The sequence below is a fragment of the Camellia sinensis genome, chromosome 15 (assembly GCF_055761805.1).
Source record: "Camellia sinensis isolate YWXY chromosome 15, ASM5576180v1, whole genome shotgun sequence".
NCBI lineage: Eukaryota > Viridiplantae > Streptophyta > Magnoliopsida > Ericales > Theaceae > Camellia > Camellia sinensis.
The window spans coordinates 118,569,194-118,594,622 of NC_138975.1; the positions used below are offsets into that span (position 1 = coordinate 118,569,194).

Sequence of the window (25,429 nt, forward strand, 5' to 3'; positions counted from 1 at the left end):
ACCTGGAAGGCGAGCAAATAGAGAATTCGGGTTAGGCGCTAAAAAGCGACTAGACTAATATCTGTACGGTGTATCGAGTATGACGTCACTCTTTATGGAAGAGTTACTCCACCGTAGCATGTATTCATACTATATGTGCTTGGCGACCGAGTAATGAGGTGAGAGAATAGATCCCTGTTTCCTCACCGTGTGAGTCTTACGTGTCATTATTGATATGACTTTCATTTATGTACCATTTTGTGACTTTTGACTATGTCATAAGGTAAGGAATTGATGTTTTGATACTTTGGTATGTTGCCTGCGGTCATGCATGATTCGGCCTTAAGGGACATCACTGGGAAAGCGGTCAATCCTAAACTAAATGGCATAAGTGCAAAGGGAAGATCATCTAGTATTACACCACTGTTGTATATTCACTGCCGGCAACTCACATCGCTCTGTATGAAAGGCGAATTGAGTGTGAATATATTGCAAGAATTGAGAGGGCCAAACATGCTCTTTTGAGGGATTAGAGATGTTTTTTGGACCGGTGTAATTAAATGGGTCTGGGGTATATGAGACACTATTTCTGTTCTTTTTGGGTTGATGTCTCTATGCTGGCTCATTTTGAATTTCTAGTATAGAGCTCCCACATGCAGGTGTTCTCAGCAGTCGCACGGTGCATTGGCTAGTATGAGATTGTTCTTTTTTGGGGAGATTGAGATAGAGATGTGGCAGTGTCATGCCAACTCATGTGCGAGTGGGAGATGTTATAAATTGGGTGCCCATGTGGCATGACCCTTTTCAGCTTTTTGAACCTTATCCAAATGGGTTTTGAATTTGAATTCAAACCTATTTGGATAGCCACTCAAGATATATATTTATCATATCCTGATATGGATAGATGATATAGATATCAGATATTATCTCATATAACAAATATGGTTAAATGAGATAAATAGATTATATATCTGATAACGTATGTTTGAGTTTTTCCCATATACTGACTCTCTCCCAAAAATAACGATCAAAGTCATTTGCACTGTGGTTTGTGTGGGTGATATTCACTATTGTAATATCACCCCACTGCTAGGTTGATTGACCAGATTCAGAAAGTACGTGATTTACCCACGAGATACTTTAATTCAGACCAGATTCAGAAAGTACGTGATTTACCCACGAGATACTTTAATTCAGACTCTGTTTGTAAGGTATGACCATAATTTTTATTGCGCTGCGTTATACTTTGTTTACAGCAACAAATGAGACACTTCGTTAAAACAGTTGCATGAAGGGTGAATCTGGTGATATAATATCTTATCTTTAATTCAACATATAATCATATCAGTAATTAAAAATGAACAAATACATATTTATCAAATAAAAAAAGAACAAATATATAATCCATATGTGATTAGAAGCAAAAATGGATAAACCTCAACCAAATAAACCTTTCGAAAGTCGCATGTAGCAAGTCAATAGTAAGATCATAGTTATTCCCGAGCTGTTCAAAAAACAACATCGATACGTTCATCAATCGACAGTCATTGTACCATGCATCTCCCCTGGCATGATCTATTGGCGGAACCTTCTTTGTTGTGTTTTTATTTTCTTTCTTCGCTTCCCAGCTCAATCTAAAAGCTTCAATTGCTGCTTAAGAGTTTGTCATTATTAGTCAGAATTGATCCATTCGCATAAATAACAGTAAAAACTAGTACCAAAAACAAAAAAAGGCATGTCAAAATTTCTTAGGATGGGGGATGGGGATGCGTTCATAGTTTAGATCAAATTCATTGTTGAAATATATTTTGGCAACACTGTTAAAAGTCAGTTTTTTTAAATAAAAAAAAAAAAAAATTTAACTTTTTGAGTGACATCACCTCTCTACTTTTATGCACATTTTAAAAAAAAAAAAACTAAAAAACTAACTTTTATCTATTTCTTAAAATAGAACAGGCTTATGGACTCAATTTTAACAAGATTTAAATGAATGGATGATGTATCCAAGTAAAGAAGAAAAGTACTGAGAATCATTTAAAATCTACATGAGCATGATGAAGTTAAAATTATGAAGAGTAAAAACAACAAACCAATTAGTTAAATTCACTAAGTATAAAAAATAATAAAAAATAAAAATAAAAATAAAACTCAATACATGACGTATTTCTATTGTATTTATTAATTTTTTTTATTTTTTATTTTTTATTTCTCCACAATTATTTTACTTTAAAGTGCATCTAAAAATAAAATAAAAAGCAAAAAATTCAAAAACTATTATTAAAAATTCAAAACTAAATAGAGATTATAATTATAATTTTATAATAGTTTGGTTTGAGCATTCAAAACATAGTTAATACTTCAGAAAACTAACATCAAATTCGATAAGTATAGATATCTGATATAAATGTAATACGGATACAACTCACTTTTAAAAGTGTTCATATTGACTCTTGGATTTGGACTTGTGGATTTAAAAAATTTTAACTTTGACATATTTAAAAAACCTTAGACTTTTTACAAGCTTTTCCAAATGTTTGTAATGTTGAGGTGTCGTCCAACTTTTAGTCTTCTCTCTCCAGATGCATTTGAATGAGAATATTAACGCTATGTTTGATTGGGAGATTTGAAAATATGAGAAAAGATATATAAAACTAGATGACATATAAGTATATTTTATTTACATTTTATCTATCTTTTTATTTTTCTTTTCCAAATCTCTTCTTAAATCTTTCAACCAAACACAACGTAAAGTACTTGACATTAACAACTTGGCTAGTTATCTTGTACTCAACTTAGGAAAACAATGCACGATGATGATGATGTTATTCTTGGTAGATATTATAGTTGATGGCAAACTTTTAGGGGCTGGAAATCAAATTGACAAATGCAGACGAAGAGGAGACTTCACCGAATTCACCAGCAATCTGGGTCATCATGAAAACGAACATGAATAGAAGGTAAGAAAGTCTAAAATTTTAGATACTCTTGTGGGTCTCCAAATGTGGAGACTCAAATTGAAGTCTCCAAAATAAAAATCCATTACGGAGTAATACTTGAATAGAGAGTAAAAAGGTCTTCATAAAATGGAGACCAGTTGGAGATGCTCTAAAGACTACGAATCCACTTGGCACCCACTCATAGCAAATGCAAACACGCATACTTGCCAGCAGCTAGCTGTTCACACTTTCATTAGAGTTTTCCCAAGAACTTGGATAGACTCACAATTTCATTCAATTTTCTAGAAATAGTTGCAAATAAGTACGAGAGACTAACGTATAGATTTTAATAAGTAGACTTATTGTCTAATAGATTTTGTGAGAATTAATGACATTTTTAATCAAACACTATTAAAAAAAATCATTAATTGTTAATTTTCAACATCAATTTAAAAATTATAATAAAAAATGTCACTAATTATAAGTTTTAACGTCAGTTTAAAAAAATTATCACAAAAAGTCTTTAATTTTCAACTTTCAGCGACGATTTGAAAAATTCATCACAGGAAAACGTCACTAATTGTAAGTTTTAGTGACAATTTATAAAAATCATGACAAAAAAGTCACTAATGATCAATTTTTAGCGATATATGCAACAAATCATCACAAAATATTATTTTTAGCGACAATTTTATTAGGACATGTTTTCAAGAGAACTTGATGGAAATTAAGTACAAATATTAAGACTTATTCATAGTTTACCCATAAGTAAATCGCATGTGGTCAGATTTCTGACTGAAGAAGTACATAAATTTTTTCGAACATAAATGCAAGTTTCAGCTTCATTGCCTTATTTTTTATTTTGAAACCGCAAATTCAATTGCCTTCCTTCTATGAGAACAACTTAGACAGAGTTCAACAAATTTCCAAAGGATTAAATGGTCAAAACCATCAAACTCCTTAGATTTTCAAAGATTTCAAAATACAGAGATTCCCACTCCTGGAATCCACATCCTGCAGATTGGAATCTTGATTGAATAGTTCCACTGGATTGTGCCTTGTCGGTTGTAACTTGATCATTTGAATGAAGTAAACCCCACATAATCACATCAAGTGGCCAGCTCCTATTGGAAACAGGGTAACACTAGTTGATTGAAAGCTCAAAATGATCAATGCCCTTCGATCAAAATTACCAAACCCCAAATTGCTGAGCAGGATAGCAGAATGTGGATTATTTTTAATGCACAGGGGAATAATAAATGAAGGGTGTCATTCCTCATTGAATAGTAGTTCATGCTTGGCACATTGAAGCATCATCATCAGAAGAATCCCCAGCTGCATTGTCGTCTGCCTCGTCCTCCTCTTCATAGTCCTCATCAAAATCAACCGAAGTAGGCTGCCCATTGAAAACCACATCTATACCATTCATCTTCCTCACAAACTGTCCCCGAACGCGAGGCCTCCTTTCAGCGAGCTGTTTTCGGTTGGCGTACCTAATCTTTTTGTCAAAACATCGTTCTTTCCTCTTCTGCCTAAACTTGATTAAAGCTGCCTCTCTTCTATCAACTTTACCTAATTTTCTTTCAGTGACTGAAGAACTTCCATATGATGTCCATGGCAGTGCTGTAGGCATTTGACCTGGTTGTACGCAAATGCTAACTGGGTAGTACGGAAATGATGGCATACCTGGAACGTGATGACACTGTGGAATATGTCCATACTGAGGCAATATAGCTGAAGTAGCATGGTTGGGCAAATCGTGCACATTCGTTTGATACATTTGTGTCGATGGCATCATAATTTGATTCATTACTCCGGAAATATAATACGGATAAGCAGTACGTGCATGAAAACTGGAGACATCAGGGAGAGACTCATTTCTTGGATTCATATGCATTTGAGAGAACTCTTCTATATTTGAGTTCCTTTCTTGTGAAAATTCTGTTAGTACAGAGGGAGTAGAAGTCCTCTCCATAGAAAGAGACTCACGGATACTGCTACTGCTTGGAAAGTCATCTCCTTGCAAGTAATTTTCCTGTGCCTCTCTGTTTTCGTGAATTTGGATGTCGTTGTCATGATTTTGGGTATCAACGGTCACTTTTCCACCCCATGCATTAAGTTTGTTTTCGATCGTCAAGTCTAGAGGAGCATTCTCATCAACAGAAGCAAATTCTTGGAGATTGCTTTTGGGTATGCTTGATTTGACATAAGTGAAGAATGCTGAAGACTCGCCTATCCTTAGTTCACTCTTCTTCGGAAATGATGAACATTGTCCTGAAACATTGCAATAGTTTTTTTAATTGGGCTGCAAGTGAGAAGGGTGAAAAGGCTACCAAATATAATGTGACATCAAATGTGTTAAGTAGCAGCAGATGGCTAGAACATCATATAATAAGAGGGGTGAGTTGCAGGGCATCATCAGCTTTCTATAAAAAGAACATATAGAACGTGCAAAGAATGTAAAGACGCTGAACACTCTGCAAATTTGACAATCCACGACTTCAGAATCATTCAGAACCAACATAAAATACAGTACCACTAAGTTTGATGAAGCAACAAGAAACACCATTATTATTGATGGAAAATATATAACATAGCACAAGACTCTAAAGGCTCCTCCTAGAACCAAAGAAAAACAAGAACATAAGAATGACCACAGGCAAAAATATTGTCTACTTTAAATTGCATTAAGGTGTGCACAGTTTCTATGTATACATCTTCGAGCATACATATGTGTGTGTTCAAGAGCATATATGTGAAGATATTGCACCTTCATCAACATATTGCAAGGCTTGAATCTTTGTCAACGTGTAAGTAGAGGATCAAGTATAAAACCCACCAAATACTAATGAGGAGAAAGATTTTCCTTATCCACTAATAACCTGATAAAGTTCAACTACCAGTATCATTACATTCTACAAATTTTCTAAAAACATGGAGCTGAATAGACAAGATAGTCATTGGAGTTCCTCAGATCTTCACACCTAAACCATATGGAATCAAGGATTTGGATGAGGATTAGCCCCTCAATATGCCAATTGAAGGATTGAGAGCCCAAAAATACCTAGTGTAGGTGCTCATAAAAATAAATAAAAGAATTCAATATTCCTTTTCCACGAGGAAATTTGAACCGTTACATTCCCAAAAAAATGTGCTTCCTATTTAAAATATGAAAATGAAAAACCACTTCATTTTGCTTCCTTTGCATCTTAAGGCCCAAATCCATCTCCACTAGCGGAGTAACTACAGAAAATGGAGCCTCTGACACAAAATGTATTAACATGTAACTTACAAAACTGTGACAGAAACCAATTCAAATATGCAGTCAACCAAGTTAAACTACGCAAAAAGATATCAAAAAAACCAAATTCGCCAAAAAGTTCAACAAAACTTCATTTCCATTTGATATCCAACATATCACATGTAAAGCAGCTAATAAAAAACCATAAGAAATGCTCACCTGTTCGACGGTCACTAATTCCAGGCACATCAGGCTGATGATCCGGAGAATCCACAAGTGGAGGTTCTACAGGAGCAGTAGCAGTGTAAACATTAGACTGAAAAGAACAAATGCACATGAACAACAAATGTTAGTTTGGAGTTGGACAGTGCTTATCACAAAGCAAAGCATTAATTGATTAAATGCAACTTTGACAGAATAACCACTAGCCTTAAATCATTTCACCAATGGAAGCATCATAGCATCTAATGGATTAGTTAAATATTTAACATATTAGTTAAACTTTTTGAGTGAATCCTTTAATGGTGGTTATGTATAGTATGCAGCAGATAACAATGATTAAAAGCTGTTGCCCAGGGGACAACAAAGAAAAACTAAACAAAGTTGAGTGTACAAATTGACAGACTAATTGTGAACAAATTAATATGAGCTGCAGCAATAGTCATCGTATAAAGTATTAAAGAGAATCACAATTCAAGTCGTATTTTGCATATATATTTTTTGTTTTTTTATCGACACAATTTGAGTCCTTTTATTAAACAATTAAGAATCCTAGTTAATCTTAACCTAACAGTTACTTGCCTTCCATAGTCACCTAGTTTATCCAGACCACGAGTTATTGCGGTGGTTTTGAAATCATGTTTCAGAGTTTCATGGCAAGAAAAATAGTGTATATTGAAATACACAACTTTTTAAAACCTAAGGACAGCCAATTTGTGCATTTATGCCAAAGGTTAGGTATGTATCCAATCTTTATCCTCTCAAAAACCCATTAATGTGTACTAATTGGCCATTTGTTTTTAGTAAGTATATACAAAAGAATCTAACAGTTGGAGCTTGGAAGTAAGATATACAACAACCAATGTGCCATGAACTGGATGTAGTCTAGCCAAAATTTCAGAATCACAGAACTTAAAACCTTCCCTCCCTCCCTCCCAAAAAACACTATCCAAACAAAAATAAAATAAAACAGATACAATGACACAAAGAAACTGTGGATCACCTAAAATAACCTTATATTCTGTAAATGTTAATCATAATGCATTACATGCATATCTTGTAGGCCTCCAGTTTTAAGTTACAATTCAAAGCCTCTAAATTTGCACCTTGAATATCAGTTCATATTGTAGGCCTCCAGTTTTAAGTTACAATTCAAAGCCTCTAAATTTGCACCTTGAATATCAGTTCATATGCCTTCATACACTGGCGGCTCCAGGAATTTTTGTTAGGGTAGACATTTAAAATTCTAAATTACAAATCATATAAAAAACCACATTTATCAATATGTATAATCTATTTCCAATAAATCTATTAATTTAAACTTTCAAGTCGCCAATGAAAGAAGATTTTTAAACTTCTCATGCACTAATGTACCTTTAAAGATTCATCCCTCAGTGCCACATAAAACACCCTAATTTTATACACAATAGAAGTGAACTCTTAATTGCAGCCTTTCTTGCATTTTTTATCACCTTCATCAGCAACATGTAAAAAGTTGGATAATGCTAGTCAAAGTGACACACAAAGTTCACAATCATGTTTCAGATATCAAAAGGGGCAACTTTTCATAAAACTATTCAGGAGTACATGTAGTAACCATGTCTTTCAGCACAATCTAGCATCACCAATATGAAGGGTTTTCTTAGTGATATTTTAATTACCAAGATTTGCCTCTGTATAGCATTGACCTCATCTTCCTGATGACTTGATGTGCACATCTCAGGATTTGCACTCTTCCAGGACTTCTCATCTGTGTCATCCGAAAACAGATTAGTGCTGTTCGTATTACCATCACTAGGGTCTGATGCCACCAGATCAAAGTCATAGTTCATTATGTTTTTCTCTGCCAATCCAAGCTGCCCACAAAAGAACAAATAAGAATTTTTTTACATTTTCTACATACCGTCTTCAAATTAGTTTTCAAAGAATAACTTAGATCTCATTCAAGATTTCCACAAGGATCAAAGAGGGGTGCTTTCAAACAACAAAAGAAAAAAGCAAAACATTAGTATACCATTCGCCTTCTCCTCCACATATGAGTCCATAAATTTAACAGTTCATTTGTGCGTAATGGCTTCACAAGATAGTCAGCTGCTCCAAGTCTCAAACACTTGACAACAATAGATACTTCATCTTGTGCCGACATCACTTAGCAAACAAAAAACAAAATATCAGTTTATAATCTACCCAACAGAAGAAAACAAACATTTTAATCTTTTTAGATAAAATACTAATAACTAAACTTACTGATCACAGGAATGCGTCGCAACTCTTCATCCCTCGTAATGTATTTCAACATTTTCAAGCCTTTGGCCATAGGAAGGTCAACTTCAGACAAAATAATATCTATGTCAGGGCCCTCAGCATTCAGTGCATCAATCACTTGTCTGGCTGACCTCACTGAAGTTACTGCAAAGAAAAAATTGCTCATTGTCAGTATAAAAATGTAGATTAACTGGATATGAAGGTACATCACATAAGTGGACTAGTTAAAGGAGTTCTCTATATGCGCGAATTAAAATTATCAAACTAATTGAAGAAAAGGAAAACTACAGATAAATAAATAAAAAAACATGCACACGCACAATGAAAAGCTTTAAGTTCAAGATGAATTCCCACCAAGTAAAAATATTGAAGGAAAGGTTGACCGCTAATAGTCTGCCCACATTAATGATTCAAAATTAAGATAGCTATCAAAGTTTGCTTATTAAATCAAAGCCATTAGTTCTTTGAGTATTTTCTCATTTCTCTAGACTTGCAGGCACTCTTTACAATATGTGGTTTCATACAAAGAAAACAAAAGATCCCCAGAATGAAACTACGCCCCTAATGCTCTCTTCGTTACAGGGGCCAAAAAAAAGTCGTTTCTTGGCAAAACAATGATGTTCTAGTTCATAGCCTAGCCTGTATAAGAAGCTGATTTCACGACTATCTAATGCCAAATAGGCTTGCTTCTAAGAAGAAAAACAGAAAAATTCATGTTTGTAATAGTAACCCCAAGGGAGGAATTATTAAGAAACAACATCAAAATTGTTCCACTGCCGTTGTCCAGTACCAATGAACACAGATTAGTAACTCTACTTTCTGCTTTTTAAAAGAACTAGGGGTGTGAGCCCACCTGATGGGTGTGCTTAAAATATAAATTTTAATTTTGAATTGAAAACACATCTTCTATGTTGTTTAAGTGGTGAAAGTGGTCTAGGTTCAAGTCCTATGCCCTCTTGTAACTACTATTTTTTTTCCTTTTGGATGGAGAAATTGACACTTGGCACAAGAAGAGAAAGCCACTTGGCAAAAGGAGAGAAGGAAGTTCATGGACACCAAGTGAGTTGTTCACTTTTAATAATAGTATAGATTACTTTGCAAAACAAAGGTAGGTATATTTGTTATATAGAGTGGATTTGGAAAGGAGGAACAGAAAACAAGCAGAATTAAGATAGTCCGTTCAAACAATTATGTTTAGTGTGTCAAGTGAAAAGGATGAAAAGAATTGCTTTGGCTTACCTATGAACTATGAATCACAGACACGGAGACGGACACGGATACGGACAAGGGACACAGCAATTTCCAAAAAATGGGGACGCGGACACAGCGGGGGACATGGTGAATTTTGTTTTATTTATATATATATATTTTTATGTGTTACGTAGATTCATATTACATTCATCCTAAATCAAAATTAACAAACACTAACATAGTAACATTAATTCAATAAATATAACCACTACATTTAAACAAATTAATAAATCATCCATTCACAAAAAAGTTATAATATACGATAACAAAAACTAAGACGAGAAGGGAAAAACATTCAACATCCAACAAATATTCTTCACAAAAGCACTAACTAAGAGAGGCAAAAGAAAAAAAGAAAAAGAAAAAGAAAAAATTAGCCCCACCGTGTCCCATGCCGTGTCCCCATATGGACATGCGTGTCCCCGTCGTGTCCCCTACAAAAAAATTATTAAATTAAAGGGACACACCATCTGGCGTGTCTCGTACGTGTCTCTGGCATGTCCCCGTGTCGGACACCGACACAGCACTGATTTTGGAGTGTCCATGCTTCATAACCTATGAATGAAATGTATATCAACCTCTATATACTTAGTACGCTCACTTAGGACAAAATCAGAAGACAACATAATAGTAAACTTGTTGTCACAAAACAAAGACGCAGAAGCAGTCTCCTCAAATCCCAACTTTGCCAAAATAGAACGTAGCCATAGAATCTCACAAGTGCCTTGTGCCATAGCCCTATACTCAGCTTCTGCAGAAGACCTAGAAACAACTACTTGTTTCTTACTTTTTCATGATATAAGATGATCACCACAAAAAGTACATAAGCCAGAAGTAGAACGCCTATCCATTCTAGATTCTGCATAGTCAGCATCAGTAAACAGGAGAGTCTAGATTGAGGATCAGCTATGAAGAACAATCCCAAGCCAGGAGAGGTCTTCAAATATCTCAAGATGTGATGAACCGCATCAAAATGTTTTGTACGAGGTGCATGCATGAATTGGCTAACCACACTAACAGTAAATGTCAAGTCAGGTCTAGTATTGGTCAGATAGAAGAGACGCCCAACAAGATGCTGATACATACCTGGGTTCTCTAGTAATTCGCCAGACTCTAATGTGAACTTGACATTGGGATCCATAAAAGTAAAAGCAGGTTTACACCCCAACATACCAGTATCCTTAAGTTAGTCAAGAGTGTACTTCCTTTGAGATAAGGAAATCCCCTACCATGAGCAAGCCATCTCAATCCCTAGAAAATGCTTGAGATTTCCCAAATCCTTAATATCAAAGGTGTGTCCCAAATCCCGTTTTACTTGATCAATGCTTATAGAGTCATCACCGGTGAGAATGATATCATCCACATAAACCAACAAAACTATACACTGACCTACAGAATTACAACAGATGAAGCACGTATGGTCTGAATAGCACTGAACAAAGCCCATGGAGATTATGACTGAGCTAAAACGACCAAATTAAGCTCGTGGAGACTGCTTCAAGCCATACAAAGGCTTGCGCAGTTGACATAGTTTCCCCGAATACTTCCCTTCAACTCAAAAACCAGGAGGAAGGGCCATATAAATCATCTCAAGAAGATCTCCATGTAGAAAGGGATCCTTGATATCAAGCTGATAAAAAGGCCAAGAATGAGATGCTGCAAGGGAGATGAGTAGACAAACAGATGTAAGCTTGGCAACTGGGGCAAAGGTAACACCAAAATCCTTGCCAGGAACTTGAGTGAAGTCCTTGGAGCCATCAGGTAGGTACTTAATAGCAAAGACCCATTTGCAACCCACGGTACTCTCGCTAGAAGGTAAAGGAATCAAATTTCAAGTATGATTCTATTCTAAAGCTGTCATTTCAGTCTGCATGGCCGCCACCCATTTTGGATTCTGAAGGGCCTCTGACACAGACCGAGGAATAGATTCGGACTCAAGCTTGCCAAGGAAAGAATGATTTCTGAAACCCTGTCATATGAGAGATACTGGGAAATGGGATGATCAGTACAGGGGGATGTCGATCCCGAGGAGGATTACGACGAGAAAAGGAAGGAGATGTATCCAAAGGGCAAGAATTACCTAACCCAAGATTCAGAGAGGTGGCAGGAGGGGGCTGAGCACGAGAGCGGCGAGAGTATACCTGCAATGGGGGGGGAGGAGGCAAAGATGAAGGATAAGAGAGGGGGGGCAACCTCGTCCAAAATGGGAATCGAGCGAACACTCGGAGTATCTGAAGGGGAAACCTGCAACAGGGGGTTGGGACTAAAGAAAGGAAGATCCTCACAAAAAGTAACATCCAGTGTGTGGTGAAAGTGACGAGACACAGGATCAAAACATATATATCCTTTAGACATGGAAGAATACCCCAAAAAGACACAACGAATAGACTTGTAATCTAACTTACTACGAGTGGGATGCCGGTCTTGAACAAAACATGTACACTCAAAACCACAAGGTAAAAGAGGAAAAAGGATAATGTTAGACATAAGAATATGGAATGGGGTAAGGCCATGTAACACACGACTAGGAGCCCTATTAATGAGATAGACAGTAGTAAGAACAACCATGTGCTAATAAGACTTGAGCACATGCATACCACGAAGAAGACAATATACAACAGACATAATATGATGATTTTTACGTTTAGTGACACCATTTTGTTCAGGGGTCCAAGAACATGTAAGTTGTTGAAGAATACACATTCGATTAAGGTGGGAATGAAACTCGTTAGAGATGTATTCCCCACCATTATCAGAGCGGATGTTCTTAACAATTGTACAAAATTGTGTCTTAACCATTTGCAAAAACTGAACGAAGATGGGAAACACATCAGACTTGCAATGAAGTAAATAGACCTAAATGCATCTAGTGTGATCATCAATAAAAGTCACATAATAACGATAACCCGAAAAAGCAGGAATAGGAGAGGGACTCCAAACATCAAAATGAATAAGGTCAAAAGCACTAGGGGCCCCTGTCATATGTGGTATATAACTAATACGGATATGTTTAGACAACTCACAAATAACACAATGAAATTTAGAATCCTTGTAAGCTTTATTTAATAAAAGGTAAAGTTGACATAAATATTAAAAGTTAACATGACCCATACGGGTGTGCCATAACTCTAAAGTTTGAATATAAAAAACACAAGATATAGAAGGAGGCAAAACAGACACCTGAAAACTAGCTAAAGTCAAGGAAGGCTGGTCCGGTGGATTCCCAAAGTAGTATAGCCCGTCGCACTCATATCCCCTGCCAAAAATTCTCTTCGAACTCAGGTCCTGTAAAAGACACGCAGAAGGTAAGAAAATGACAGCACAGTTAAAGGTTTTGGCAAGACGACTAATAGATAAGAGATTATAAGCAAACTTGGGAACATGCAACATAAAAAATAAAGTGATATCATGAGATAAAGACACAACACCCTTATGTTGGACAGAAAAGCAAGAACCATCAGCAAGACACACAAATTGGGCAGCAGTGGTGGGTTCAGGAGAGGAAAGAAAAGAAAACTCACTAGTCATATGATCATTAGCCCCAAAATCCAGAATCCAAAATCTATAAAGGACTAGCAGATCAAACATGGAAAGCAATAGAAGAACCTGTAGAAAGGGTGACAGTAGAGGATGATAGACCAAGAGAACCAATAGTGAGGGACCCAAGTTGAGCCTGAAGCTGACCAATCTGAGTCTGTAACTGCTGTAGATTAGGGACATTAGGAGGCTCAGAAGCAGGAGTAACGTCCACCAACGCAGCAGTGGGAGCAGAGCCAGAACCACGTGGAGCAAGACCACAAGGACGAGAAGGGCGTTGCCTCATCTCAGGATGAAGTTTGAAGCAACGAGCTTTGATATGTCCAGGTGCACCACAATGATGACAAGTAACAGAACCGATGGAACTTCGAGAACTAGAACTCGTAGCAAGAGCCATCTGGTCTGCTAAAATTGGAGGGATTGAAGGAACAAAAGGCTGAACCAATCGCCGACAACACTCATCACTGTCAATAGTGGTAAAAGTCTCATAAAGAGATGGCATGGGTGATGTGTTTAGAATTTGAATTCGAAGAGATTCAAATTTAGAGTTTAAACCCATGAGAAATTGATAAGTGTGCTGTCGGGCAAGCCCCGTGGACACAATAGCGGTGTTTGGTGGGGCTTTTTTGAGCCAACTTATGGCTTCTGGCTTTTAAAAAGTTATTTTGGACTGTTTGATTAAACTTATTTCAAACAGCTTCTGATTCTAACAACTTATTTTAAGTCAAAAAAGCTGATTCTGAGAAGCTGTTCACCCCTTGCTTCTGATTATCAGCTTCTGCTGTGGACATGTTAATTCACGGTTATACTCTTAGATTTTTTTATTTTTTATTTTTTTAAAAATAAAAAAAGACTCAAATGGATTATAGAATATTATTATTATTTTTTATGAGAAATGCAGACAAATAGTGAATAATAAAAAATAAAAGTTAATTGAAAAAACTATTTCACAGTTTATTTAACAAACACTACTCAGCAACTTAAATCTATAATCCAACAACTACACCAAACAGATTAACAGCTTCTGATTAAAGTCATAATGTATAATCTGTTAAGTTATAATCTATAATCTGTTTTAACAGCTACACCAAACAGGACCAAAGGAGGCGGCTTCTGGTGGAAGGTCAGTCAAAGGCTCATATTGAGCAAGTTTCTCCCAACGAGCTTGAAGATATCCAAAGAATTCAGCTACAGAAAGGCCAAAAGAGGACTGAGAGGCCCAGGCTATGTCCTGGTAAAGCTCGAAGATAAGTGCATCATTGTGAGCATTACCGTACATCTGTGACAATGCCTACCACAAACTCGAAACTGTATCCCAATAAAAGAACATATGATAAATTTGATCTTCCATGGAATTGAACATCTATCCCAATATAGTGCAGTTATCGATATCCCACTGAGCACGTGTAGGGTCTGTTGCAGCAAGCGGGGTAATAGTAGATAAAAGCCAGTAAGCCTTTCCCTTTTCCCCAAGATAGAGTTTAAGGAAACGGCTCCAAGCAGCAAAATTTTTCCCATTCAACACCACTCGTAATACGATGAATAGGAGTGTGATAGGAAAGAGAAAAATCAGTACTTGGAAAAGGCACGGGTTTGGTGGAAACCGTAGTAGATACCTCAGTAAGAATGGTATAAGATGAGTTATCCATGGGGAGATAATGAGAGATGAAATAGACAGCAACACAGTCTGAGTAAACAATCAAAAGATGAAAAAAACTCAACAGCTAAATGCTACCGAATAAATCTGATAGCCCACAAAAAGAAAAGACAAAAAGGGGTCCAAAAAAGTGCTTAAAGCATCAACACTATACCCTGTAAAAGAGAGAAAAAGGGTTCAGATCACCCTAAAGAGGGTGTCGAAGTACTCTAGACTAGGATGAGACCTGATCAGCAGCAGCAAGGCCCTCGGCAGGTGTAATACAGTCTTGCAGAGGGGTATAGGAGGGTGGGTAAGTGGTTTTGGATAGTCTAGGAGTGGTGGGTTAGACTGTCGGGTGGTCAAGAGGGGAGAGGAGGTCTGTCGGCTGCTAGAGGAAGAAGAAAGAAGATAAAGAAACTACTGGACAGTGAAGAACAGCGGCCGATAGGGATGAGCGGGTGGTCTAGGGTTTCTGTGTTTAGGCTCTAATACTAAAAAGGATGAAAAGAATTGTTTTGGCTTACCTATGAATGAGGTAGAGCCTTGTATTTATAATGAAATAATATCACAAAATAAGAAACGAACAAAATAGGAAACAAAGATAAAAAGGCATTAAATCTGTTGTGGGAGCTAGAAAAATATAGGTACTAGCTTATTGGGCCTAACCCAAACAAAACCTACAATGGGTCCAGCCCAAACAAATATTACACCCCCCATCTATATAAAGGAGGGGCCATCCCAAGTGGAAGGTATGTTCTCTTTCCCTACACTACACACCAAGCACTCTACACTTTCTACACTTTCATTCGGCTTAACAGGTGACTGACTTCACCATCAGAGTGCCTCCGGCCGGCAACCCCGGTTGGGTGGCACCGATCATGCTCATCTTTGCAGGTATACAAGAACCAAGTTCATCTCTTCGTTGGATCTCGACAATCCATGTGAGAGGATATTTCATGGTCATACAATTGGCGCCGTCTGTGGGAAAGACTGAATAAGATCAACGAAGAACACAACAAACATGTTATTGTAAGTAAACACTCTACAACACTTTGATGGTTATCACGAGCCACAGCCAAGCTTTGAATTTTCTCTCTGATGAAACTTATTATAAAATTACTGTAAAATCGATTCTTGAATTGTATACATATATCTTTGTGTACTAACAAACTCCATGGAATCTCTTTTCTTTTTTCATGGTAATTCTTGATGAAAAGTGTTATAATAAAATAGTGGTCATGGATTTACTTTTGCATCTTCATTTTCTCTCTCTAAAAATGGGTTTCAGATTATGTTTGTGGGAGCTTCTTTTCGGCATTATCAAAAAGGTTGCTTAGCCAAACCCACCCCAAGATTGTTTATTTAGTTTTTGCCTCAAAGGAGTTTATTTTATAATTAGTTCTTGAGATATACATATGTCTATACTAGCAATTTTTTTGGAATCCACAGTTGGGTCTTTACTTTCTCTCTCTAAAAGTTTATTAATCAGGATATTCGGCACCACTATCTTCTCAGCGGGATCGAAATGAGATCAGAGTAAGCTGTTAAAACTGAAAGGCTCATTTAATTCGGCACTTTATTTGGCTTGTCTATCAACCAACTCAGCGACAGTAACTCTTTATTGGGTTGTTTGTCAACTCTCTTGTTATTCTAAAATCTCATTTCTGAATTTATGCTTATAGATTTGGTCCACTATATATTGATGCTCATAGATTTGGTCCAAACATTTGTTTAATATCTATCTTTACATTTTGAGAAAAGTAGTCAGCACATATTATGTGGATCTGCTTTTACATTTTCATTCTCTCTAAAAATGGATTTCATACTTTTCTTGATGACAACATCTTTTCGGCATCACAAATGGGACTGCTCGGCCAAATCCATATGTAGTCTACCATTTATCTATTTATTCTTTGTTTCTCAACACTTGCCTTGCAGTTAATTGTTAACGTAGCTATGTACCTATGTTAAAAACAAAATTGGTCTTCACTTTTTTACTTTTTCTTTCTCTAGACGAAACTAACATCAACAGGGCTGTGAGTTAGAATTTGTGCTAGTCTGAGGCAATCTCTCTCTCTCTCTCTCTCTATATATATATATATATATACACATAAGAGTTCATTTGTCATGAACGACTCATTTTGATGCCGACCAAAATCTCGGAAAAACTGAACAAGTTGCATGCGTAAAGAAGTCTTGCCGACAGCCGGGTTGACACTAGAATCACTAGTATTCCAACAAAGATTGTTTAGCAAACCATGTTCGACATCTCTTCAACCCAGTCTAGCCGCGACGAACTTTGCAGAAGGCTACTCGGCATGACCACACGGATCTTTGTACTAAACCATTCTGCGTTCACCGGCCGTTCCAATTACCCGTCCCTTTGTACGACGCCCTTTTGAACAACAATGTTGAGAAGACAACACCGAACACGCACCACCAAACGCACGTAAAGCTAGCACTTACGCATCCTATCTGCTCGGCAACGCTGCCATCTCCATACCACGGCTTAAAGGCAACGTGCACCTCATGATTACAGTGGGTCTTTATTTCATCTATTAGCAAGGTTATTGGCAAAGTAAAGCACCAAGAAATTACCCAACAAGATCGGGCCCCTCCACTTCGTTGAATACAACAAGTTAAGCGCTGAAAGAATTATAAGGGCCGACCCATTCTTCAAACCAAACCCAAATTTTCGTCTCCTCGACATCGAGTTTTCTAAAAATGGTGGGCCCATCAACTTGCCAGTTAATCTCTGCCTTCGAAGTTCGGCGCTAGCACTCCAATTAAATTATTCGGCCACATCAAATAGCCAATCGACCATGTTGCAAAAATAAAGAGACCAAGGTATAAAGAAATATTTTCAGCATAAGCAAAGAGCCAATGAGTGATCATGGCCAGCCAAGCTCTCGGCAAAGACAAAGAAGATAAGGCGACCAAATCATTTCGGCAAGAGTTATTCGGCATTTAAGCCATTGCATGTGCACTTCGCCAGTGTCGAGATTCATAGCAAATTTCCCTACAAAGAGACAAAGTTGCTCCGTGGTGCCATACCTCGTACAAAGCTACTCGGCAATTCTTCAACCCTCTCAGCATCACTCCAGCTCGGCTCAGTGGATCTGGTCACGAATACGGCCCGAATATTATGCGCAGTGCATATGCCACAACCGTACATCTTGTTTTTAGTCCACTTTAGGCAGTCCGACGGCATCCAAGATATGGCAGATTGCAGTGATTGAGGGACGAAATGAATACTAGGCCGCAAGACGAATCCAATGTTGCAAAAATAAGGCCAATCGGACTTTAAATGAGGGAGATACAAGGGCTCAAAGTCAGGAGTTTGAATATACAAAATCTGCATTTTCATGACCAGTTCAGCTTTGCACCATTTGGGCCATCATCAATTCATCAACATTATTTGTACCCCAACTCATAGAAGATTACTCGGCAAAGCTGCAAAGCTGCTCGGCGGTGCCATACCTCGTATAAGGCTACTCGGTATCTCTTCCACCTTTCTCAGCATCAGCACAAGTCACCCAAGCTGCCCATCGGTACAACACAACTCGACATCTCTACAACCCAATCGTGGCGGCGTAACTGGTAGAGTCTACTCGGCATGTCCACACGTAAACCTTCGCACTACTCGGCAACCATTCCACACTAAACGGCCGTTCAATCACGACCTCTGCCCATTTTTTAATTCGTCTCTCACGGCCAGCAAAAGTGTCGCCGACACCGTGTACATACCCAATTTCTCTCTCTAGCAAGTGGGTCTACATTTTTTTCATGCGAGCAAGAATTTGGTGGCCTACTAGTAGGTTCGCGTCGACTAACGGAGTCACAAATACCGACTAATAAAGCCACAAAATAACCGAAGGCCGCCGACAGTTGTGAAACCAACTAAATGTCTAGAAATCGACATTTGTCAGCCTTGTCGAACTCAAGCTTTGACTATACTGATGTGAAGTCCTCATCAAGACGAGTCCAAGGCCACAAACCCTGTCAAAATCGGAGCTAAAACGAAGCCGTACGAGCTCGTCGAAGTTTGGCGAAGATATCACCATTCTGCTGGAGAAGACAACTTAAGTTGGCCAACCTAGGAAATTATTCCATGCATTGTGGCTAAGTTACATCCTGTCATAACAGCACAATCTTTTCACTCCAAGAACAAGTAACAACTTTCTTTTTAATTTTTGCTAGGCATCCAAGGCAAGCCGTCTAACTTAGCAATATAGGAGCAAGTATCCAGTGCTTCGCCGGGCACTCTTCTCAACCGATCTGAGCCATCAGTTCTATTTTTGGCTACAACTACGACATCAAGAGTCTGATTATAGCGATCCCATAGTCATTTCCAACTATTTGGACCCCTCTGAACACATCCGTACGGTCCAATTCTACAAATTCTAAGTCGCATATTGAGATCAATACATCGGCCAATTGAGAACGTTAAATGCACAATCAACGGTCAAATCCTATCCAATCGGCATGCAATTTCAACAATAGGATCTTGGGGCGAGGAAATAATCATCTCTCTTCCCCGATCATTCATTGCATTACCTTGGCCATTTATTGCCCATTGGGACATCTTAGTCAATCTTTCCGCTTTTCAATTGGGGCATATCAGCCGGTCATCCTCTCGACACCAAACGAGGGCACAAAATCCGTTTCAAATTTTTATCGGGCTATTCGGCAATTTTGGCCCAAGTCAATTTTATTCCTTTCGAATAACCAATGTCATTCAAAAGCAATAGGGCAAGTACATGTTGGACAAGAAACTCAAGTTCAATAAATCAACAACCGTTGCCATCCCAGTTTAGCAAATCCAACTTCGAAGGGATGCTGACACACCGCGAAGCTAAGAAAAGTCTTCGACCAAAAGATCGGCACGATCACCGACCCTAGTGTTGCTGACCAACTTCTCGGAAAAATCACATTATATATCAAACGGACATCGATGTTTTGGCACTAGTTACTCGGCAGTGCATCACCTTTACTTGGCAAGATTATTTGGCATCATTTGTCAACTTTATGCATTGTCAACTTTATGTAGCAACATTGGCCACAGTATTCGGCAACTTTATACGCCTAACAACATTATTCGGCAAAACAATTAACCGCAACATTGCTCAACTCTGCAATTCAGCTTTTCACTCTGCTATACATGCATACTCAGCCAACTTGATCCAAACATTACAATGACATTTACTTAAGTTACAAACTCCCGCTCCTTTTCACACAGCTCGAAGCAAATGCCAGTTTTGGGGCAATACATTACACACTTGGCAGTCGGCAATTCGCATATTTTTGCACGCCGTCATTTTACCAAAGCCGAATTTTCCCTGCGACATAGGGCAATAGGGCAAGTCCAATCTGCATTCCTTCCGACTAACGCCTGTCATTCGAAAGCAATGGGGCAAGTCTACATTGGACTAAATGCAATCCGAGCAATGCTTATTGGCTCAAAATTTACTCGGCAATTAAACAGCTGGCCTAATATCTATTTGGCCATTCCTTACAAGTGGAGCAATATTCTTTGTGATTCGGTACTGGCCATCACTGACAGGATGCATTATTCAAAAGTCCTTGCCATATTGGCACTTGGTCGCCACTTAAAATCAACAAAGTCTCTGAGTATAGTGTAATCTTCACACTCGGCACGGAGCGCCATCAGCAAAAACCTATACCTACGCCCGGAGGTTAAAATACCGCGGCTTACACCTATGCCCGGAGGTTAGAATACCGCGGCCTACACCCTTACCCGGAGGTTATAATACCGCAGGTCTACACCCTCACCCGGGGGTAATAATACCGTGGTCCAATTTTTGACTGATATTTCTACCTTATTTAATCTATCTTATTTGGTTCAAGCAATCATTTCCGTGCTCGGCCTATAGAAATATTTTCTAGCTCGGCACGAAAGTCCATATTTGGAAGCAATCTTTGCACTCGACAATATACCACACCCTTGCCCGGGGTTATAATACGCGGCCTACACCCTTACCCGGGGGTTATAATACCGTGACCCATCGTTATAGAAATAGTATTACTCACTGGGCTTTAGCTCACTTCTCTCCTCTATATTCATATATTTGTACATACATTCATACATACATGCATTCATCCAGCCATCCATTCATTTATGTTATTCATTTATCAAATGTATTCTTTGTCAAAGGACCTAACATCTATTTGAACAGCATAACTCGGCAATAAAAACTTTCATTCCTTCTACCAAAGACAACGAAAGTTTTGGGGCAATTGTGGGAGCCAGAAAAATATAGGTACTGGCTTATTAGGCCTAACCGAAACAAAGCCTACAATGGGTCCAGCCCAAACAAATATTACACCCCCCATCTACATAAAGGAGGGGTCATCCCAAGTAGAAGGTATGTTCTCTTTCCCTACACTACACACCAAGCACTTTACACTTTCTACACTTTCATTCGGCTTAACAGGTGACTGACTTCACCATCGGAGTGCCTCCGGCCAGCAACCCCGGTTCGATGGCGCCGATCATGCTCATCTTTGCAGGTATACAAGAACCAAGTTCATCTCTTCGTTGGATCTCGACAATCCATGTGAGAGGATATTTCATGGTCTCACATCTGTGATTGACATAATCACAGATTTTATACACACTACCATAATTACAATATCACTATTTCCTAATTTTAACACTACCATGATTACAATATCATTATTTCCTAATTCCAACAAAGTGCAATAATTCCACTGCTGTTGTCCTTCCACTTTTTTCTTCCCCCATGTGTGTCAAGTGCAATGCCTCTTAGGCTGTATTTTGGTTGAAGGATTTGGGGAGGGATTTGGAAAGGGAAAAGGAAAGGGAAAGGGTAAAGGACGGTAAAATGAGAATAAAATATATCTACATTTCACTTAATTTCACATACTTTTTTCCTTTCTCTTTCCAAATCTCTTCCCAGGTCCTTGAACCAAACACAACCTTAATGAATTTAATACAATGTTTTATCTATGGTTTCTAGAATCATAAGATTAACAATTCAATACAAGTTTTAACCAACTCAATTTGAATTGTATTGTTGAATAAAAAGATGGAGTGAATTCTGCAATTCAAATTTGCATTTCACCATGATACACTTGTTTTCTTTTTTCTTTTTTTTTGGATAAATAACCAAACTTTATTAGAAAAGCATCAAGATGATGCAAAGAAATACAAAACTGAAAGCCACCAAGGTGCACGGACTTAACAAATCAAATCCTCCACAAAATCTACAAAAGCCAAAACATCAGGATTAACCGAACATGTCATCAAACTATACAAAACCATAAGGAGACGTCTTTCTAACCAAGGAACCAGATGAGCTACCCCCTGGAAAACACGCCTATTACGCTCCAACCAAACCATCCAGAGAAGACAATGAGAGGCAAGCATCCACGCCTTCTAATGCTGCCGCCCAACACAACCCCCAGCCCAACTCTGCAAAACTGCTTTAACAGAATTCGGCTGCAACGCCACGTTTATCGGTGGGGGGTTTGAGGTGTGTACGTGGCGATTTTAATGTGGTGAGAAGTCTGGAGGAGAAGTTGGGTGCAACTTCGATGGTGGCTTCTATGCAGGCGTTCTCTTCGTTAATTGATGATCTGGCTCTGGTAGATTTTCCGTTGCCGGGTGGAGCCTATACGTGGTCTGGGGGAGGAGCAATGTCTCAGCTTGATAGATTCTTGGTAACAGGGGAGTGGGAGGAGCATTTCTCTCGAGTGACTCAAATTCGATTGTCTCGCCCAATATTAGATCATTGGCCAGTTTTATTAGATAGTGGGGGTATCAGGAGCTCCGTTTCGGTTTGAGAATATGTGGTTGCAATCTAAGGGTTTTAAGGAGCGGGTGAAGGATTGATGGGACAGTTATTCTGTTTCAGGCTTGCCGAGTTGTCGTCTGGCACAGAAACTGGAACTTCTCAAGTCCAATTTGAAGATGTGGAATAGGGAAGTGTTTGGCGTTTGGAGGTCTAGAAGGTCAATGTGCTCGCTGTGTTGTAGGAGTTGGATGTGTTAGAGGCTGCGGGGGGATTATCTGAAACAGATCTCGCTCATCGAGATGGGGCTCGTGCGGAATTCGGTCACATTGCCCGTATGGAGGAGATTAGTTTTCGACAAAAATCTCGATGCTTAAAATGAAGAAACATAAAACTTTCCTTTAGCCCTAGGGCAATCCCACACCAAAGCATCCAGCCCCAACCCCCCAACACGCAACTCATATTAGGGACTTTCGGTCTATCAGTCTATTGGATAGTGTGTATAAGCTTTTGGCAAAAGTGTTAGTGAATCGGTTACGAGATGTGTTGGAAGGGGTGGTTTTTTGTTTGGGTACTACATGAAACAATGTTGTTTTGAACTCTCTATCAAGGGGAAAAAAGATTGATTGGTTATACTGCTTATAGATAGTTTTATAAGTGTATAAATATATACATATAAAGTTATATTGATATTTATTTCATTTTAGACACTATAAACGTATTTTTATATGTATATTTATATTATATATACATAGATAAAAGGGTAAATTACACTGACCACTCCTTAAATTTGGAAAACATACAAGTCCCACAATTTTGACATAATTACATTGGGCTCCCTTAAAGTCGTAATTCACACAATGATTCAACTTGCAATTTCACAACAATGATTTTATCTAGCTCCACAAAAAGTGCCAAACGATTATATGTCTAACATGTAGATGAAATGGCAATTAACTACATGGAAATTACAACTTTGCAAGCTTCCAATACTCCCTGGAATTGCACACACAATTTGTTGAAATAATTTCGTAATCTAATTTCAAATCAAACTTTTCCAAACTCAGCATCCCACACTAACACCAAATTCCGATAAGAATTCCAACAACAAAGAGCATCTCCAATCCTTTACCTTTTCTTTTATCAAATTTAAATTTGATGAAAAAGTGCTAAAAAACTATCTCCAATCATTTCATCAAATGTTCATCAAATCAAGAGAGAGTCCCTTTTTTCATCACATTTGAATTTGATCAAAATTTAAAAGGATTGAAGTAGTTCATATCAAATTTGGAATGGTTCTAAAAACAACAATATAAATTGATGCATTAACCCATCTCTGATCTTTAAATTTGATGAAAAACTGATGTAAACAGTGTTTCAACCGTTTCATTAGTTTGTTATCAAATGAAGGAAGCGGTACTTTTTTCATCAAGTGAATGAGCATTTATCCTTTTATCAAATTTGTAGATGACTATTGGGTCGGACATCCGCCTAAACATCATACTGGACAACCGGTTTTGGTATGAATTGGATAAAAATTTACTTTAGACAGACAACCGGCCAGATTTGATGAAATCATATTAGATCAAACTTTTACTCAAATATGATGAAATATCTTATTTGACGAAATATCTTATGAACATTGGAGATGCTCTAACAATTGAGTAGAGAAACCAATATACCTTGATAAGAGCATTTGCACAAAAGCGCGAAAGCCTCTCCCGAACTCTTGGCATCGTTGTCGCACACCAAAATTCTCACTTTACTGCGATCGATAAGCGCATCACTGCTCTTACTATTAACACCGCCTCCACCACCACCATCGTCATCGATTACAACCTCATCTCCCTCCATCGTATCAAATTCAACCAAATCACAAACCGAAGGTGTCGATGAACACCCAAACAGCACCAATGTTTCCCATCCAAGAGCTCAGATTCACAGAATTCTATAGAAATTCCATGAAAACCGCCTCTTCCGAGATCACGAACAGAGAAGAAAATCAGAAACTCAATTCGAGATCAGCCGGCGAGGCGCACGTTAGCATGGGTAGATTGGACGGTGGCGAGGCGTACGACACGTGAACGAAAAGAGATTACCGTGAAGTCGTCGTCGTCTTGTGTGGTTGGCTGTTCTGGCGAAATGCTGTAGTGATGAGGGCTATTGTGCGCCGGAACGGGGGGATGATCTGAGGCGTTGGGAGTGGGTGTAGCGGAGGGTTGAGATTGGTTTTGGGTGGCGCAGTGCGCAAGGGAGTGTAGGTTAGAGGAAAGCAGACGTGGAGGAAAAAGTGCAGGGAAAAAGTGCGCGGCGGGGGACCCGGGGGTGCTGCTGTGCCCAACTCAGTGCAGTAAGTGCTGTGAGTTGAAACGGCATCGTTTCGGCTCTAAATAAAAAAATAAAAAAAAAAAATTTGTTTGGTTGTTCGCACGGCTTGAACCAGACAACTTTGGGGTGCAAAACAAGCCTTAGCCACTGTGCTACTTAGACGCCCCCCCTTAAAAGTGTTGCACATATATTATATTTATTACAATCTTTATTTCAGGATAAAAAAAAATTTACAACCTGCTATTTTTACAATCTGTGT

The 25,429-nt window shown here is 38.3% G+C and overlaps 1 protein-coding gene across 2 annotated transcripts; it reads right to left on the reverse strand.

The window, feature by feature from the left end:
- Positions 1-3,582: 3,582 nt before the first annotated feature.
- Positions 3,583-25,159, reverse strand: LOC114269924 (two-component response regulator-like APRR1). 2 transcript variants are annotated; one of them, XM_028211293.2, is made up of 7 exons: positions 24,525-25,157; positions 13,070-13,176; positions 8,623-8,784; positions 8,390-8,523; positions 8,037-8,231; positions 6,376-6,472; positions 3,589-5,189 (listed from the first exon to the last, which is right to left on the reverse strand). In XM_028211293.2, exons 3-7 carry the CDS (start codon positions 8,690-8,692, stop codon positions 4,207-4,209), a joined length of 1,479 nt encoding a protein of 492 aa, XP_028067094.2. In that variant the 5' UTR covers positions 8,693-8,784; positions 13,070-13,176; positions 24,525-25,157; the 3' UTR covers positions 3,589-4,206. The 2 variants fall into 2 exon arrangements, with proteins under 2 accessions (XP_028067093.2, XP_028067094.2); XM_028211292.2 differs by lacking the exon at positions 13,070-13,176 and having other exon boundaries at positions 3,583-5,189; positions 24,525-25,159.
- Positions 25,160-25,429: the final 270 nt, after the last annotated feature.